General features: G+C 47.8%; 2 protein-coding genes across 2 annotated transcripts; one reads left to right on the plus strand and one right to left on the minus strand.

Moving 5' to 3' along the window:
• Positions 1-81: 81 nt before the first annotated feature.
• Positions 82-8,184, minus strand: arr3a (arrestin 3a, retinal (X-arrestin)). Its single transcript, XM_068744272.1, has 17 exons — positions 8,074-8,184; positions 5,116-5,156; positions 4,532-4,562; positions 4,388-4,448; positions 4,236-4,280; positions 3,967-4,157; positions 3,271-3,330; positions 3,119-3,195; positions 2,888-3,023; positions 2,672-2,756; positions 2,490-2,562; positions 2,258-2,395; positions 2,069-2,152; positions 1,968-1,991; positions 1,832-1,881; positions 315-435; positions 82-139 (listed from the first exon to the last, which is right to left on the minus strand). Exons 1-17 carry the CDS (start codon positions 8,182-8,184, stop codon positions 82-84), a joined length of 1,386 nt encoding a protein of 461 aa, XP_068600373.1.
• On the plus strand, positions 8,183-17,847 carry LOC137899960 (proto-oncogene DBL). The gene is made up of 26 exons (XM_068743995.1): positions 8,183-8,233; positions 9,453-9,587; positions 9,674-9,790; positions 9,889-10,038; positions 10,108-10,232; positions 10,361-10,475; positions 10,559-10,678; positions 10,763-10,954; positions 11,119-11,301; positions 11,403-11,583; positions 11,729-11,817; positions 12,112-12,212; positions 12,298-12,364; positions 12,494-12,609; positions 12,724-12,793; positions 12,883-12,975; positions 13,053-13,145; positions 13,239-13,364; positions 14,472-14,687; positions 14,841-14,933; positions 15,031-15,109; positions 15,287-15,332; positions 16,485-16,657; positions 17,030-17,145; positions 17,434-17,546; positions 17,638-17,847. The coding sequence occupies exons 1-26, from the start codon at positions 8,183-8,185 to the stop codon at positions 17,717-17,719; spliced, it is 3,042 nt and encodes a 1,013-aa protein (XP_068600096.1). The 3' UTR covers positions 17,720-17,847.
• Positions 17,848-18,143: the final 296 nt, after the last annotated feature.

Here is an 18,143-nt window from a genome sequence, read left to right on the forward strand (position 1 = left end):
TTTTAGATACCGGTAGTTTGATTTCCTAAATATTAAACCTGTAGGCAAGATCTCTGTGACTAAGACCAAGTCCAAGTTGCATCAGTACCAGCAGTCAATGATCCTCCAGTCTGAGATTTGGTATTTGGTCATCATCCAACTGAAGATTGTTGAGGTGAGCCCGGTCAGAAAGAGCAGACGAGCAGCTTTGCTTTTAACCGTGGCGGATGTGAAGTGAGCTTGCTCTTCTTTCAATTTTGTGTTTTCTTTCTTTGAGTCTATCATAGTCGGCTCTAAGATTACAATATTCACTGTTCAATTCCTCATGTCCCTGCCATGATTTCTGATTGACCGTGTGCTCGGGCTCAGTCTCCTCTTCCTCTTGGTCATGTAGCAACAGCACAGGCACCTTCTCAGCTGGCTCCTCATCTGGAACGTCTGGGACCTCTTCAAATGCTGGGAAAACACAAGACGGGTGTAATTTCAAATGAGAAAAACTTTCAGTAAAGAGGTTTGCATGTGCTACTCACTGTAGCTGTCCTGCTCTGTGTCGCGATCGCTTCCCTATGCATCTTGTTTTTAACTCTCCTCCGACCTGCCATTCTCTCTCTCTCTCTCTCTCTCAACCTCCTAGCCGGTCAGACAGATGGCCGTCCACCATGAGACTAGGTTCTGTCCAAGGTTTCTGCCTGTTGAAGGGAAGTTTTTCCTTGCCTCCGTTGCCAAAGTGCTTGCTCTTGTGGGTCAAGTTGGGTTCTGCGTTTCCCTGCAGGTCTTTCCCTGCTAATCCTGTAAAGTGCCTTGAGATGAATTTCTGTTGTGATCTGGCGCTATATAAATAAAACTGAATTGAATTGAATTAACCAGAAAAGTCTTCGCTTTCTCTGGGATGGTGTGTCCGCTGTCATCCTATAAAACTTTAATTTACAACTACGAATGTTGTTCCTCCTATTTTTGGCGCCCAAACACACAATAGGACGTTCTGAAGTTGTAGCTTTTAGCTAGTTTGTACTACAGCCATCTTCTTGCCGCGCCTTCCCAGCTAGAGTGGTGATGTAGGCTGGAACAGGCTCAGGTGTGTGGGGTATTTATTGTGCTACAGTTTCACATCACATGTACTTTCCAGTTTGATATTATTTTATTGAATAATAGCAATTATACTGAATCCATCTGGATGACGTCACCAATCTAACACAGTGAACAGAAAAAAAAAACATTCAACGTAATAATTTTGTTATTTTGTATATGTAAATACTGACTACTACCTGCAATCCAAAGACACCCCCAACCCCAACCCCCTGTCCTAACACCTAAATTATATTATTTAACCAACAAATACAAGCTCAACAATAACTGAGAGAGAGTGGGGAGGGGCTCTATTTTCTTCAGGTGCTCAGTTGTTATTCGGTTTCATGACACCGGCCACATCTTCTTGTGCCACTTGTTGTCATTTTATCATTTTATCTGTGGCTTTATTCTCCATCTCCAAGGTATCACCCCCCCCTGGATAGACGTAAACAGGTACAGATGTTTCCACACACACACACACACACACACACACACACACACACACACACACACATGCATGCATGTGAACAACATTACGCAATCATCACCTGAAACGGTTTCAACATTATTCTGTATATCACGGGCATTTAAATATATGTATTTACTTACGTTAACGTGTCGTCTTTATGCTGTTCAGTTTTGTAGTTAGGAACATGTGAAGAAAAATGAGGAAATAAAATAACTTAAAAAGCCATTACAATTTTTGACATGTTCATGTAAGATAGTTTACGGATAAATGAACCAAATTCTTGTGTTTTTTATGAAAAAAACAGTAATAAAATACCTTCAGGTTTGGGGTGCATGAGCATCAATGGTATTTCCACTGTGACATCACTGCAAAGAAACAGCCAGTCAGAACGAGCGGCTCAGGCGATTGGCTCTCACCGTTAGCGGACGTGATTATACAGAGCCTCACTCACCTAGATGTGAGGCTGCCCAGCAGGCTGCAGGAGGACAATAGCTTGCTGTTACCCATTCATTCATTTTCCTTGTGCCCGAGTAAACAGCAGCGGGTACCTACCCGCCACCGGCCACCATGAGGTTAATCGTAATCTTGTAGGAAACTAGGATGCCCATCACGTCCTTTTCTAAACCCGGCCGCAGGCTGTGGAGCAAAGAAAACTAACTTCATCTCCCTTTAAAATGAACATCAAACGCTACAGTTTACAGAGAAATTCATCTTGATCATTTAAACGTTGTTAAAACGTACATAGTGGTGGAGGCCAAGTTGGTGTCCTCGTCCTTCAGGTGTCCGTCCAGGGCCAGCCCACGTTTCTCCTTGTTGTCAGCCAGCAGAGGCGTGATGGACAGCGTGTTCTCGTAGGTTCCGCTGGGTTCCACCGTCTCCCTGGGGTAAAGTGAAAGGCAAACAAAGACCTGCATCATCTTTTGATATTTGATATTTGGCAAAGCTCTGGACTCTCAGCTGAAAAGCCACCTACTCAAACTCCTTCAAAAAAACAGACTTGGCGTATTTGTCTGCTGAGTAGAGGACGATGTCGGTGGTTTGGTCCACTGGGACGGGGGAAATAGAGGGGGGGGGGGGCAAAAGGAGGGTGAAATAAAATAGCTGTATTGATTTCAGTGAAATGTATTGTGCTTGAAGGCCTTTAGAGGAACCCACCGCTGAATTTAAATTTCTTTACTGTTTTGTTGCTCTCATTCCTGATTTTGATTTTAACTGGAATTGCTTCGCCGTGGAAGTAGAGCTGTGGTCAAATCCAGAAAGCAAAGCAGTTAATGGCGGTTTAATCTGGATTCAGGAGACAGACGCAAAAAAAGCATCTGGAACGGTGAGGGAATGCATTCTGAGACTTTTAAAAACGTCCTTCTACTGTACATCTTTTTCCAGCGAAGCCTCCACGTGAACCGGCTTGTCGGACATCATGAAGCTTTTGCAGAGGTCGACCTTGGGTCCGGCGCCCACCTGAGAGGGAGCGTACTGGATTTTACGAACGATAAGGCGAGCAGTGTCCCTGTTATAAAAGGGGCAGGGAAGAAGAGACGAATGAAGAAGAGGCAGACGGAGTTTGGGCGGGCGAAGCTGAAACAGTGAGGCAAGCGGTTTTACTTCTTCGATATCTTCTCGTCGGGGTCGCTCCTTTCCTTGGCGAGGTAGGTTTTGACCTCATAGTCGACGCCGCAAGCCTGAAGATATAACAATGCAGCTGTAAGAGTGAAGAGGAGCAGCGATCACTGGCGCCCAGGACGAAGGACGTTTACCTTCCCCTTGTCGTCCGGTCCGGGCTGCAGACACACTGAGCATGGCAGGTTGTTGGGAATCTGAAGAGCCAAAGAAAAATATATTTCCACTTTAGTCATGAATTTAAAACCCTTTTTCTAATCTTGTATTCAACCTCTAAACTGAAATAAGTTAAGGCAGCTAAATCATGTTTACAATCGATCTGAGGTTTCAGGACGGCAGGTTAATAATATATATACGTAATCAATCGGCACCCTCTCAGGGCATCGAGCAAATGAACACCAGGTCAATGTTAACAGCGGTTACTTATTTAACAGTAAACATTAAAAGGAGTGGCTCGCGCTGTCGCCTCACAGCAAGAAGGTACTGGGTTCGCATCCTATCTGTGAGGAGACTGCGTGTTCTCCCCCTGTCTGCGTGGGTTCTCTCCGGGTTCTCCCGTTTCCTCCCACCTCCAAAAACATGCAAATTAGGTTACAATTGATTACTCTAAATTGTCCGTAGTGTGTGAATTTGTGCGTGTGAATGGTTGTCTCTCTCAGTGTGGCCCAGCGATGTGCTGGCGACACATCCGGGGTGTGTGCCCCGCCTCTCTACCATAGCAAGCGGGGATAGGCACCAGCAACGCCAGTAGCCCTTAAAGCAGAAAAGCGGCTGTGGATGAGACGATGGTCTCATCTACAAGCATAAACGTGCGTCTGAAAATGTTGTCTTACCTCAAAAGAGAACGGATAAGAGCCGTCTCCAGCCTTCTTCATCAGCATGTCGTGCATGTCGCTCAGGGTGGGCTTGTGGTTCTCGGGGTAAATCTGGACGTGGTGGATCCAGATGTCCTTCCTGAAGCACAGACCCATCACGTCCAGGTCGTCGCTGCCGTAACGGAAGGCGCACGCCAGCTGTACGAACACTGCAGAGTCCTTATTGCATTGAGCTCTTTCACACGACTGGACGCTCAGAATCATGTACTACATAGTTATGAAGTTACCTTTCCGGTCTCCAAAATCCGACGTGTCCAGCTTCACAATGCCATCTGAAAAGGTGCAGCCCTTTATTAAAATCATCGTCCTCACCGCGTGGCCACACACACACACACACACACACACACACCAACACACAGCGACTGGAGAGGGAACGTACCGACTCGCTCCACATCGGACACATGGTCCAGGTAGTCTCTCTTCCCCAGGTAGAGGGTCAGCTATCAGACAGATGGAAGACAAAACCGCTCAGACGCTGTCTGTGATTGGAGAACGCCAAATAAGGGAACAAATGTGGACTCACGCCTCCATTTTTACTGGTCTTCTTGAAAACTCTGGCAAAAAAGAAGATGCGGCCATTTAAAACCATTTATCAACCCTTATTTCTTCATTTAAGACAACCGATCACGTGACAGAATCACTCCCCTGAACAAGCAGAAATAGTTTCCATATTCACTATGGAGGACTAGACAAACCAAGAAAGAGGTCTGTGGGTGTAAATAAAAACTGGCAGCGAGACTATCTGGATTACTGCAATCCCTTATTCCCCTTCATCCAGTTAGAACAGCTCAGAGTGGAGCAGCTTGGCCTCGCTGCACCCAGACCGACAGGCCGGCTAAGGTGCGAGAGCCTTAGATTAAGACTTTGGTTGACCTGAGTCAAAGAGCAGAGTTAAAGCTGTTACACGGTTTAATGTCAGTGTTTTATCTTTTTTTTTTCAAGAGAGGTCAGAGGTCAAATCAGCATGAATGTTTTATGAAGGTTTTTAATGTTCTTTATGATAACAGCACTTCACCCAGAGAAGGACACTTTTAAAAGTGGAATTATTTCCCTTTGAAGCAGGTAAGAGAGCGCACAAAGAAAAACAACAACAACAACAGCACTTACTTTTCCATCTCTGGAGGAAGACGAGGACTTCGAGGAGAGTTCTGTAGGGAGACATGACAGAAGAAGCGACCTTAGGTCAGAGGTCATAAGTCAGATGTTTGCGATTAAGACACCGACAGTCCACCGGCTGTCGGATCGGCAGCGAGCTTTTGTTTGTAAAGTTATCGAAAGTTAATCCTGTTTAAATGGATTAAACCCATTCAGGAATCTGCTGCAGTTTTCTTGGACCTACTGGGACACTGAGTCCCAACAGTGCCGCTCGGCCTCTTAAAAGACATTTCCAGAGCAAAACAATCTATCATTTAGAATATTTTAATACTATCTTCATGCATTCTCCTCAAAAAGTTGATTTTCGGATGCAGAAACGTTGATCAAACGTTAAAGTGGTGTGACATTTTATCCAGACATTTCTCTGCTTCCACAGGAAAACAGAACTGATCCGTTCATCATTTACTGACAGCTTAATGCTTGTAGCTCGGAACGACGTTCAGGGGGTCCCACATTGTTGTTAACACGGACCCGAAAGACAGATTTTTACAGCACAAGAACATGAAAGCATTTAAAGTGTGAGCACATATTCTTTCCTCTAATTAGTGCATCACGTCCGAAAAGCAATATCCTGAATATCCTGAATCAAATCCTCCACCCATTCATCCATCCATTCATCCGTCCATTCCTCCGTGACAGGAAGACGTCTTACCTTTTCTCTGTCGTCTGGGTAACTGCAGGCAGCTTCCTGCAACGGCTGAGCTCCCCTTTTATAGTCGCAGCCCCGTTCTGGGCATCATTCAGGCTCAGCTGGTTCACTATTATTGTCACTGCCTGCTCCGTAATCCAGACAGGCAACCAACAGGTAGCTTTGTTTATTTTTTTATTTTTTTGGGGGGGGGGTCTACAAGGGTTTAATAATACCAGGCAGTTAAATCACAGATGCACCACATGCCTCTATTATGGTAGTAGTGACCGGATCGGTTTCCTCGACACCTGCTGTACGTAAACCAGGCGAGCAAGGCAAGGGAATAGCATTTAGAGATGTTGTTGTAGCCTTCATGACTCTTTCTGCTTTGCAAAGAAAAAAATTCATAATACTCGATATTACACTTGAGAACAAACATCTAAATAATATTTTCTTTATTCTAGCATTCAGAAAACTATTATATTCATCTCAAGAGGGAACAAACGAAGAAAAAGAAATGATGAAATATGGATCCATCCATCCAGTTTCTAGTTGCAAGAAAATGGAATTAAGAATCAAATAATGTAAACCAACATATTATTTGTAAAATATTATAATGGAGATATTGATAATATTCCATCGTGTCTGACTTCTCTTGTAAAGTCCTGAAAGGAATGAACATAAAGAACGTGATATAAATAAATATGTATATCAGCTTTCTACACCATACTGCTGCCTAACTGGACTTTCAACCCAAAGATCAGTTCATTCACGTTCACATCATTTTGCAGAATTTGACTGCATTTTGCTAAATTAATCCGATTCCGCAGAATAACTATCAACGAAGGTTCTGAAATAAAAGTACTCGAACAAACCTGCCCAGTTTGTCTTTAAAAGACTAGAAAGCACAGAAGTAAAGTTAAGTATCTCAGTATTGTGCTCTTCAGTACTTGAGTTGTATTTGGATCTGCACACACCTCATTTCCACCATCATTCCCAGAGGTTTGGACCTTTTCCTTCATACATACACCAGGATAAAATCTAAAGATACCAAGGATCCAAATTGGACTCTACCCGGCAGTGACCTCCGGGCCACCAGGACGCCCCACAAGGCAAGGGTTACTGTGGCCAACGTAGCCCAGGTATTATTAGCTCACTCAATCCACAATATCGAGGCTGTGCAGGTGACATTAAGCCTTATCGGATTTATCTGTGTTATTTGGTGCGATGGGAATTTAAAGATTTGAGGGATTATTTAGCGAAGAAGACAAACAACATCTCCATGGATTGCGTAAAACTTTCTTTCATTCGCAGTCTGCGCTTTAGCTAATCTAATCTGCAGGAGTGGGTTCAAATGAAAACACCGCCTAGAGTAAGCTCAGGTTTTTATTAGAAGAGGTCAAATTGCCTCTAAATTTATCGCTGCGTCGTCTGCCGTGCAATCAGCTTCTCAGAAACGCGTGCCCTCTCCGGCTGGCTGCACCTTGATGGGGCCAACCCAAATCCAACCTGACAGCCTGATTCCCTCTGAGGAGGATCTTCCTGCTGCACACGACCCAACGGCCAACACTCGCATGCGTTATTGTAGCCTCAACACGGAGCAGAGAGCTGAGAGCAGGATAGCGAAGTACTTTATTTATTTATTTTATGTCAGTGGATCTCCTCATCTCCTTCCTCATCTTGTTCTCCTCGCTATAGGACGAGGAGAATGGTAGGCGTGATAGGAAACTTCAGAATTAAAGCAAAGCTGTTCATTTGTACACCGAGAACATGGCTCAAAGTATTTGTATTCATATTTTATATTCAATAATAGTAATAATCATCATCTTCAGCTGCGGTATTATTATTATTATTTTATTATTTAATAACACTTGCGCGGTTTGGGTTCAACAACCAATGGCGACTCTTTACCCACTAGGTGGTTCTTTGGCGCCACCTAGTGGGTAAAGCGGGCATGACCACGTGTTCTATCTCGCCCTTTACTTTGTGTAATTGTTTCACGTGAGCGCTTCTCTGTCGATCAAGAACGCAAGATTTTTTTAAAACTAAATAAACATTACAAAAAAAAAGTAAAATATAAAAATAAACATTCATTATAAACTCCACGCAGGCTTTACTACTCGAATTTGTTCCGTGTTAATTTTCACAAATAATTCAAATAGATGTGTATTTTGTGCACGGAGAGCGACAGCTCATCCGGGCTTTGACGTCAGACTCAGGTGGGTGAAAGAGAAACGCGCCCCGTCATCCTGGTCCAGAGGCGCGTCTGCTGAGGCGCGCACCTCCCCGACGCGCCGCTCGTCCCGCACGCTGCAGTGCAGGTTGCGGCGCGTCGCTGCGGCTGCTCTCTCTCCCCAGTCCAGCGTGTCGTCCAGGGAGGAGGCAGCGGCCATGGCGGACTCCAACCCACTGCGGGGGTTCCCCCGCCTGCGCCGGGCCGCGGTGAGTTCACCGTGGGGGTGTGGGGGGGGGGGGGGAGGATCCTGCAGCAAAGACACAAGCAGAGACCGAGCGCTCCGCGGGACAGCGCGGGACTGCGACACGCATGTCGGGGACGCGCCGTCCCGCCAGACTGCGTGGGACATTTCAGACGATGTTCGGTTTCTCGTCAGATTAAGATCAGTTCAATGTTTGCAGCGCGTTGTCCCGGTCAGGACAGACACATGACGATGTGTGTGTGCGGGGCGTGCGCACAAGCGCGGCTGAGGTCAGTGCGCGTGCGTGTTTGTCTGGTCTGCAGCATGCGGGTACACAGAGAGGGACAGGTCGGGTTTGGCACTGCAGTCTGGAGAAGCTTCAACTTCTGCAGTTTCGTTGAACAGATCTCGGAGCGCTGCTGCGTTCAGGGTCTCAAGGTGTGTCCTCCGACAGAAGGATGCGTCATGGGGGAGTCCAGGTTAACCAGGTCACGTGATGTTCCCAATTTATATCCCAGCACGGCAAGGAAAGGGGAATAAACATCACAGGCCTGACACAGAGAGAGAGACGCTGCAGGGGGCCACGGGTCGGGATTTGAACCAGCACCTTTTTGCTGTGAGGGAACCATGTCCACGGCACAAGTTGAGGCTGTTTGAGTCAAGGAGAGACAAGGAGAGAGAAAAAAGCAGCAAAGAGACAAATTAATAAACAGAATAGTTAAAGATTTGGGATTTAACCCTAATCCAGCAGTCAGAGAGAAGATCAGATGCAGAGTGGAAACAAGCGTCTAAAGGACCGTAACACCAGTCAGCCGACTGTGGAGGAGGAGGAGGAGGAGGAGGAGGAGGAGCAGGAGGAGCAGGAGGAGGAGGAGGAGGAGGAGCAAGAGGAGCAGGAGGAGGAGGAGCCGAGAGTCGTACCTGATGATCCAGTGTTTAGTTGTTCGTCTGGCTGCGCGATGTCTTTCCGTCCTCCGTTAGTCTCATCCGGTGGACGTGAGGACAAATCACAAATATCAGCCGGCCTAAATCTCCAGTCGGGGCTGAATTGCTTTCTCAGTGATCTGCATGGCTTTAGTTGATCGACTGATTGATTACTTGATCAGGAGACGCAAGTGAAGCAACTATTTCAGTGACGGAGATTCTGATCAAAGAGCATGGAGTCCAGACACTGGGGGGGGAAATGTATCTCGAGCCTCACGTGGAGGTGGAGATACCCATAATGCATTGTGTCCTTCTGTCAGACTTCATTCCCAGGAAACCTCCACCTGGTGTTGCTGCTCCGCCCCTCCGGTTTGCTAAGCAACGCTCCGAGTCCGTCGTCCAGCACTGACCTGGGCTTCCGCTTCAGCCAGGACGACTTCCTGTTGAAGATGCCGGTAAGGAGGGGTCCAAACTAAAGCAGTCAAATGGCCCCTCCTCCTTTCTTCTCATTGGTCAGGCTTGTGGCTCCGTGTTTGTGTAGGTGGTGATGCTGCGCTCGGTCGGCGACCTGCTGCGCTACATCGACGAAAATCACCTGGCGTCAGACTTCAGGGCAAACGTGGAGCGTTGCCAAAGCGACTGGCTTGTCCTCCGCACGGTTTGTCCCGCACATCTGCAGAGACACGCTTGTGTCTTCCACAAAGAACCGGGGCGTGTCTCTGATGAGTTTGTCTTCCTGTCCGTGTGTCCCTGAAGGCCATTGAGACGTTTGCGGTGACGGTGAAGGACGTTGCCCAGGTGCTGCAGAGCTTCGGGTCAGAGCTGTCTGAGACGGAACTCCCAGAGGACGCGGACGCCGTCGACTTCCTGCTGCACGCACACACGCGCCGATACCAGCAGATGAAGGTATCGCCGTCCTGGCACAGCTTTCGTCGTGGTGGTTTCCCTGCACCGACATGGTCTTCTGTGCTGCAGGATGAAGTCCGGAATGTGCTGAAGGAGGGACGCCTGCTGCTGTCCAATCTGGAGACGTTCAAGGCCTCTGAGAGAGACGTGGAAGAGGAGAGGGACGCGAGAGAGGACATGGACACCGTTCAGAGGTGCGCCGTTCGTTCTGTAGGGAAATGAACTGGACTCATTTCGAATGCGAGACGGTGGACGGGCTCTTGAGTTTGGCGCCAGCGTCTCACTCTTTGTCAACACGCTGTCCTCCTGTGTGTCTCTCAAGGCTCCTGGCCCAGCTCAGAGACATGGAAGAAGCGTTTGACGGCTTCTTTGAGAAACACCACCTGAAGCTGCAGCAGTACCTCCAGCTGCTGCACTATGAACGGAGTTTCAAGCAGGTGCGAGACCTGCTCTGTGCACGGGGGGGGGGGGGGGTCTTCAGCTACGCAGCTGTGACGATGATCTCTCTGTCGGTGGGTAGATGGACGACACGCTGAAGAGGACCGCCGACCAGGAGAGGGACATCGCCTCCGTGGGAGCCACGGGGGTTCAGACTGAACAGCTGCTGAGGGACCTGGAGATGCTGGACGCCCGCGCTCAGGTAACGCGGCGTGCACGCCGGGACCTCGCGTGCCGGGGCGTTTAATCTGCGACGCCAGGTAACGTCTGCGTTTCTGTGCATCAGGAGGAGATGGCGCGCGCTCAGCTGGTGATCCTGCACGGACACCAGCTGGCTGCCAACCACCACTACGCCCTGGCGCTCATCGTCCAGCGCTGCAACGAGCTGCGACATCGCTGTGACATCATCACCGCCGCCACGCGGGCCAAGCGTGCGTCGCTCACTCGGGCTCGAGACCTGCTGCTCCGCCTCGAGGCGGTACAAATTCTGACACACAAAAACGTGCAAAAGTTATTGGAGGGAAAAAAACATGAAAAACAAATGTACAATTAAGTGTCTTAAAAAGGGGTAGAAATTTTAAAAAGACAATTAATAAACGTCCTCCAAATAAAGTTTTTCTCGTGTTTGTATGTTGCTCATAGGCCCTTCGGTGGTGTGATGAAGGCGCCTATCTTCTGGCCAGTCAAATGGTGGATCGGTTCCAAACGAAAGAGGGAGCGCAGGAGGCGCTGCAGTGTCTCAGCTCTCACCAGGAGAGGGCGCCAAAGAGCAGCCAGGACACCCTCAGCCTGGAGTTTGAAGCCACGCTCACACCGCAGCTGCAGGTAAAACAAACAAACAAACAAACAACAACAAACTAGCGGGAAAAACACACAAAATGACGCACAAAATACCTCAAATGAGAATCTGTCTTCTTTCCCGCTAGTCACGAGCCTCAGCGGTGACGGAGAAGCTGAACGCAGTGCAGTCCATGATCAGAAACAGAGAGCAGTGTCTGAGGAAGTTGGCAGACATACAGATCAGACCAGTTCAGCTTGTGGCCCCCAGACCCGAACCCGAGCAGACCTCCCAGCGCTGCAAGTCACCCCTCTTCTCCCCGAAACATGGTACGACCCACTCTGCCCACCTATTCACATTGATCGTCTTTTTTTTAATATTTTCTTATTGCATTAAAAATCAAAATCAAATGATTTTTTTTTCATTGATCCTGTTCAATATTTGATGTGATTTGGTGCGGTTCTCTCTCTGCAGGCGTAGATTTTAACGTCCTGAACTCCAAGTTCTCCTTTGACCTCCTTCCTGGCAAGAGAGCAGCGAGGAGGAACAACAGTCAGCCCAAGGTGCGACGTTTTACTGATCCGTCTGTGGACGGGACTGCCTCCAAATGAACTGAGCATTTCTGTGAAAACCTTTTAATCATTGTATATAAACAGCTGTGTGAAACACAAATGGCTGAATTGAGTAACGGGAGGAAGCCGCACTCATTTCGGATTAAATAGCAGGAATACTGCCACTGATTTTAGAATCATCCGACAGGATCGATAGAGTATCAGATCATTACATATGGACAGGACCTACTCCCGCGTGTGCACAAAGCTCCAGCTGACGTGCGTGTCTCATGCGTGTTTGCTCAGATTGAGGTCATGCATGATTTCCAAGGCAACCGCAGCTGCTTGTACGGCCCCACCCCGGACGCTGACTCGGAGGCGGAGGACAATCCAGAGCAGGTCACACGGTGAGCCGTCCTCCACCAGGCTTGACCCGTGACCCCGTGACCTCTTCTCTTTACATATTTACTGCTTGCCTCTCTGTCATTCCAGGCATATAATAAAGGAACTGATCGCTACAGAGAGGATCTATGTGGACGAGCTGCTCTCCGTCCTTCTGGTGAGTCGATCTGAGGTGATTTTTTTATTTTATGGCACAGGCTTTATTCACCCTTCCAAGGAGTTACTGTTTTAATTGATCTTTGTTTTTATTTGAATCCTCTCCTCTCCTCTCCTCTCCCCTCCTCAGGGTTACAGGGCAGAGATGGAAGACCCGTCTGTATCTGACCTTCTTCCTTCGGCTCTACGTAGCCAGAAGGACGTTCTGTTTGGTAACATGCCAGAGATTTACCAGTTCCATAGCAGGCAAGACACACGCACACACACACCCACACCCACACACACACACACACACACTTTTTTTGCTCTCCAATCCACCTTCCAACTTCCTGTAATTTTCCTCTTGGACTTTCCATTCAGGATCTTCCTCCAAGATCTGCAGCGTTGCCTGGAGACACCAGAGGGGGTGGGGGCTTGCTTCCTGCAACGAGTGAGGAAACACGAGGAGAAAAATGAGAATTTAAATGATATGACATTGTACAACTAAATGTGTGTGTGTGTGTGTGTGTGTGTGAGCAGAAAGAGAAGTTCCAGGTGTATGAGCGTTACTGCCAAAACAAGCCCCGTTCTGAGCTGCTCTGGAGAGCGTGCTCCGACTGTCCCTTCTTCCAGGTACTCGTCCTCTCTGACGTCCACCACACGGACGGGCGTCTGCATCGGTGCGGTTTGATCTCTCCTCTTCTCTCCAGGAGCGGCAGAAAAAGCTGGAGCACAAGCTGGGTCTGGATTCTTACCTTCTCAAGCCGGTCCAACGCCTCACCAAGTACCAGCTGCTGCTCAAGGTTCTGCTCGTCAGAGCCAGAGCTAAATCAGTTGTTAGCTACTTGCTACACACGTTCTAATGTGTGTGTGTGTGTGTGTGTGTTCTTGCTCAGGAGCTGTTAAAGCACTGCACGGAGCAGCGCTACCGCTGTGAGCTCCGAGAGGCTCTGGGCTCCATGCTGGAGCTGCTGAAGTCTGTCAACGACTCCATGCATCAGACGGCCATCACTGGATATCAGGTACCAGCAGGGCGGCCAGCGTTTATACTGGAGGCCAGGTTGTTATGGGCTCATAGGAAATGGTCGTCTCTTCGTCTGCCCCGCTCTGGAGAAGATAATCCTCCCCCCCCCCCCCCCCCCTCATTTGCATATTGACGTTTACCTCCGGCGAGGTCATGTTATCACCGGCCTTTGTTTGTCCGTCCGGGCAATAAGCAAAACAACTCAAAAATGTTCTGGACAGATCTCGATCTTGCTGGGAATGTTACCCGGAACAGACTATTACAGTTTGGTGATGATCCAGAAGAGAGAGCCTGGATTACGGATCATTTTCGGTAACATCGCAGTCAATGGATTTAAAAAATGTGTTCCTCAGTATCTCGGTTGATTATTGACTGATGTTTACAGAATTTAACACAGTCATGCAGGGTGGGGGCCTCTGACTCGCCACCGAATTTCATCTGGATCGGACCCAGAATGACATTAGAAAGAAATATGAATGTTTTACATTAAAAACCGGATTTACGGATTAAAAGATCTGTTAAGAATACTCTGATTCACTTTGACTTCTCATGGTTGGTGTATAAAGATACCAAGAACAATTTAGAAACTTTTTTTGTGATGATCCAGATCACCATGTGGACGGTGTAAATCCAATTAGGAGGGGAATGAGCTGCTTGGCGGAGGTCTGTGCTCTCAGAGTGCTTTTATAGTTTGTTGTTGTTTTTTTATAGTCAGCTAACATTAAAATTCAGTTTTATGTTTTATGTAAAAAAAAAAAAAAAGGTTTTACTTAAAGGACAAACCTAAAATGGAACACGTGCTAGAATATTCATTCATCCTTTTCTTGGTCATGCTGGAGCCTATCCCAGCGGCGAGAGGCGGGGCACTCCCTGGACAAGCCGCCAGTTCATCGCACTTCTCACACACACACCAATTCAATTAAGTTCAACGCTATTTTTTCTTGACGTGATTTGTCGAACTGGTTTATAGAAATCACAAAATAGAAAAAGCGTGCTTCAGATAAAGTCCTGAATAGCCCAACTCCAGCTTCTGGATGAAGGATGTTAAATCGTTTTTTGTGCGCTCCGAGCCGAGATGACCTGCGTCCCCACGTCTGTGTCCCAGGGCGACCTCAGCCAGCTGGGCCGGGTGGTGATCCAGGGAGGCTTCAGCGTCTGGATCAGCCATAAGAGGGCGGCGGTGCGGATGAAGGAGCTGGCGAGGTTCAAGCCCATGCAGAGGCACCTCTTCCTCTACGACCACGCCCTGCTCTTCTGCAAGCGCAGGGACGAGGACAGCAGCGACCGGACGCCGTTCTACAGCTTCAAGTCCTGCCTCCGAGTAACAACATGCCTTATTGAGACTTATCGTCTGTACCCTTTGACCTTTAATGACTTAAAGATTCGACTTATTAGTCCTCGGTAGGGATCCATAATGGAACTGAGGGGGTAGAGACAGCAGAATGAAATCTGACGGCTGCCTCTCTTTCTGTAGATGAGTGCCGTTGGAGTCACGGAAAACGTAAAAGGCGACACGAGGAAGTTTGAACTCTGGTACAGCAGCAGAGAGGTCGTGTACATCGTTCAGGTATTGTCTGCGTTCGGTTTGCTCTTTGCTTGCCGTCGTTCTCTCACACGCGTCTCTTACGGTCCGCTCCCGTCTGTCCTCTGTGCGTCCCGTCCAGGCTCCCACACTGGAGGTCAAAGTTGCTTGGCTGATGGAGATTCGCAAAATCCTCACCGAGCGGCTGAAGCCGAGCCAAGGTTCCTGCCGTTAATGTTCTCACTGCTCCAGGGTTCGCTCCGGTCTGATTCGCTTAGCGTGAAAAAGAGGGCGGAGCTCTCCGTCTGTCGCTGTGTGTGTGTGGTGCAGATTCCAGTTTGCTGTGTGCTGGAGTTCACGGCTGTTTGTGTGTCGTCTGTCTCTTCTTCTTTTCTCAGTTGAGGATCCGTCTCTTCCTCTTTCAGACAGCGCCCTCTCTGACAGGTAACGGTCTCTGCATGACCTCCCTGTGTCCGCCGCATCGGTGTGTGATGATGATGATGACCTTTCACCCAGTCTCTTATCAGACACCGACTTAAAATGATTACCAATCACTTAAAATAGTAGTTATGCTCATTTGATGTCTTCACATGCTATATTTGCTGTTGCCCTTGAGAACTTGTATCCATGGCTACGTCAAATCCAGCAGCAGCATTAGCTCCGCCCCTGCTGCTGAAGGGGAGAGAGGGAGAGAGCGAGCATTACATTCAGCGTGTAGCTCGCTCTTCCTCAGTGTGCAACTTCTTTCTGATCACGTGGTTGAAAGAGAATTATTGATCCCGGGGTCAAGCAAATGTTCAAATAGGGTTAGTGAATTGCATGTTTCTTCGTTTAAAGCTGTTTATTTTTTTACTGATCGCATGACGGCATGTTATAAATCTGACCAATGACCAGGTTCAGCCATGGCAGTGAAAGGGGGAGGCCTTTTATCTCAGTGAGACCTTCTTGGTTAACGCAACGTCCATCCAACGTCCATCTACCTGCAGACGAGACAATCACAGTCGTGTCCAGCTGCTCATCCGCCTCTGACAAATTAAACAGTCGTTTAACAAATGCGGTTTCCACAGATTTAAAGTGCGACTGTCAGGAAAAAAAACGTATTCTTTCTTTTGATCTCTTGCGGTTTTACTCTGTGACTGTTTTACTTCCTGGCATTTAATAATCCTGGTTGGAGATCATCTGCTGTTGATGATCCTCATTGGCAGATGGAGGATAAATCCTGAATGATTTCAGCATTAAATATGTTTACTGCATTTAGCCGACAAAGCATATGTTGATAAAAACAAAGCAAAGCAAAACCCAAAGCTCAAACCTTCAGTATTTAGATTGAACGTTCTTTTTCCATGTGGGACTGTTGGGACAAACGGAACTCCTCTGCTTCCTAAAGCGGCGTAAACATGTCGCCGTTTATTTTTTGCAAATGCTTGTCACTAGTTGTGGTAAAATGATTCCACATTTGGCAGCGACCTCTGATCGAGAACTTAAAGGAATGCTTGATGTAGATGAACTCGTGTGGTGACATCGTTGTTGTTGTTGTTGTTGTTGTTTGTTTTGTCTGTTGTGGTCGTGTCTTGTTCCCTTGGCGATGCGGTTCAGTGCATCAGACATGTGTGCGCCGTGGGGCGGAGCAACGGTGGGAGGCTGCTCAGCGTGTCTCCCTGTTCCTCACAGCTCCATGGCAACGAGCCACTCCCACGGGCTGAGAGGGGAGGAGTCCACACACACTAGCCCCGCCCACTCGGAGCCTGTTGTTTGCTCGCCTCAGCGCAGTAAGTTACCGCCATCCACAGATACTGTATTCACTTCACGGATCTGTGTTTTTATTCATTTGTTCACCTTTTTTGCTTCGGTTTTATCTTTGTTTGACAATTTTCAATCTCGACTTCAATCTTTGAATTCTTCCGCAGTATGAATTTAACTTGCAGTTTGTGGAAATGTAAAACAAACAATGAGCCAAGCACAAGCCACACAAAACGATAGAGTATATAACATAAAAGACAAAAAATAATAACAGATAAAAACGAACGCTAAACAACAGGAGGAGACTGAAGCCCTTTGATGTGTCATTGTTTACGGCGTATTCACATAGATCATCACGTATCAGAGCGTTTCAGCCGCTTTCTGTGCCTTGTTGCCAGCAGCCTGGCCGGTCTCTGCCCACTCCGTGGCGATCTGCGACGGTCTGGAGGACTGGGGTGCCGCAACAGACCTCTCCAACATATCCGACTCAGATGAGGAGGACTCGCCCGCTGCTCTGGTAACATTTCATCACCGTCGCGGCAGAGCACAACAGGGGGCTCAGATTGGGAGGCTGCAGTTATGTCCTCAGCCGATTGATGGGAGTCGCCTTTCATCACCGACCACGCCTTGATCAGCCCCGAAAGTTAAAAACAAGAAACCGTATTTGACAACATTTTAACACCTCCAAAAAAATCTAACACACACACACACACACACACATTTAGTTGTACAATGTGGGCTGATGGGACGGGCTCCATCATAGCACACTGTACGGCCTCTTATACACACCTGTCTGCTGTTCCAGGTGGCTGGCAGGTACAGGGTCATGGTGGACAGCAGCATGGCCAGCGCCGATGACATCATCTTTAACTGCGGTGATGTCATCCAGCTGTTGAATGAGGAGCTGTCAGGAGTGTGGTAAGAAAAACGCCATTCCTTTAACTAACACAGTGAATCCCTGTTCGGCACGTTTGATGCATCTCTGCTGCGTTTCTGTGTGTGACTGCAGGACGGTGAGGAACGTAAGTCGTGGTGAAGAAGGGCGGGTCTTAGCTGAGGACCTGCACAGGATTTTGGGAGAAACTTGCTAAGAGCCAATCAGAACAGAGGATAAATGCTGTCCACACACACACACACACACACACACTGACTGCTGAGATGATATTTCCCCTCAGAAGGATGCAGCAACGTAAAGCACAAAGAAGAGACCCCACGGAACCACGCCCTAATCTCTCTTTATCTGTCTCTGTCGGTGTAATTCAGTAGATTATTTGGGATTATATTTATATCTGATTCATTCATTTATTCTACTTTCTTTTGAAATATCACAGAAATCATTTGCGTTAACTTCCAACATATCATCACTGCCCGTGTGCCAAACAGCTCAGTTAATCATTGTGGCTTTTTTCTGGGGGGGGGGGGGGGGATCAGGCAGCAGCTTTTCGCTGTGATATTGTAGTTTCAGTGAATTAGTAGCTCTGCCCAATCATAGCAGCAATAGCGAGTTTGCTTAAC

The sequence above is a fragment of the Brachionichthys hirsutus genome, chromosome 10 (assembly GCF_040956055.1).
Source record: "Brachionichthys hirsutus isolate HB-005 chromosome 10, CSIRO-AGI_Bhir_v1, whole genome shotgun sequence".
NCBI lineage: Eukaryota > Metazoa > Chordata > Actinopteri > Lophiiformes > Brachionichthyidae > Brachionichthys > Brachionichthys hirsutus.

Bases quoted from the DNA above. Each gene is read 5' to 3' on its own strand.
- LOC137899960 (XM_068743995.1), top strand. From the start codon at position 8,183: ATGGCGGACTCCAACCCACTGCGGGGGTTCCCCCGCCTGCGCCGGGCC. The intron at 11,818-12,111 runs GTGCGACGTTTT...GTGTTTGCTCAG, and splicing joins GGAACAACAGTCAGCCCAAG to ATTGAGGTCATGCATGATTT. The intron at 15,333-16,484 runs GTAACGGTCTCT...GATGCGGTTCAG, and splicing joins GACAGCGCCCTCTCTGACAG to TGCATCAGACATGTGTGCGC.
- arr3a (XM_068744272.1), bottom strand. From the start codon at position 8,184: ATGGCCGCTGCCTCCTCCCTGGACGACACGCTGGACTGGGGAGAGAGA. The intron at 1,992-2,068 runs GTAGGTACCCGC...GTCCTCCTGCAG, and splicing joins CTCATGGTGGCCGGTGGCGG to CCTGCTGGGCAGCCTCACAT. The intron at 436-1,831 runs GTATTTTATTAC...GTGTTTTCCCAG, and splicing joins CATGCACCCCAAACCTGAAG to CATTTGAAGAGGTCCCAGAC.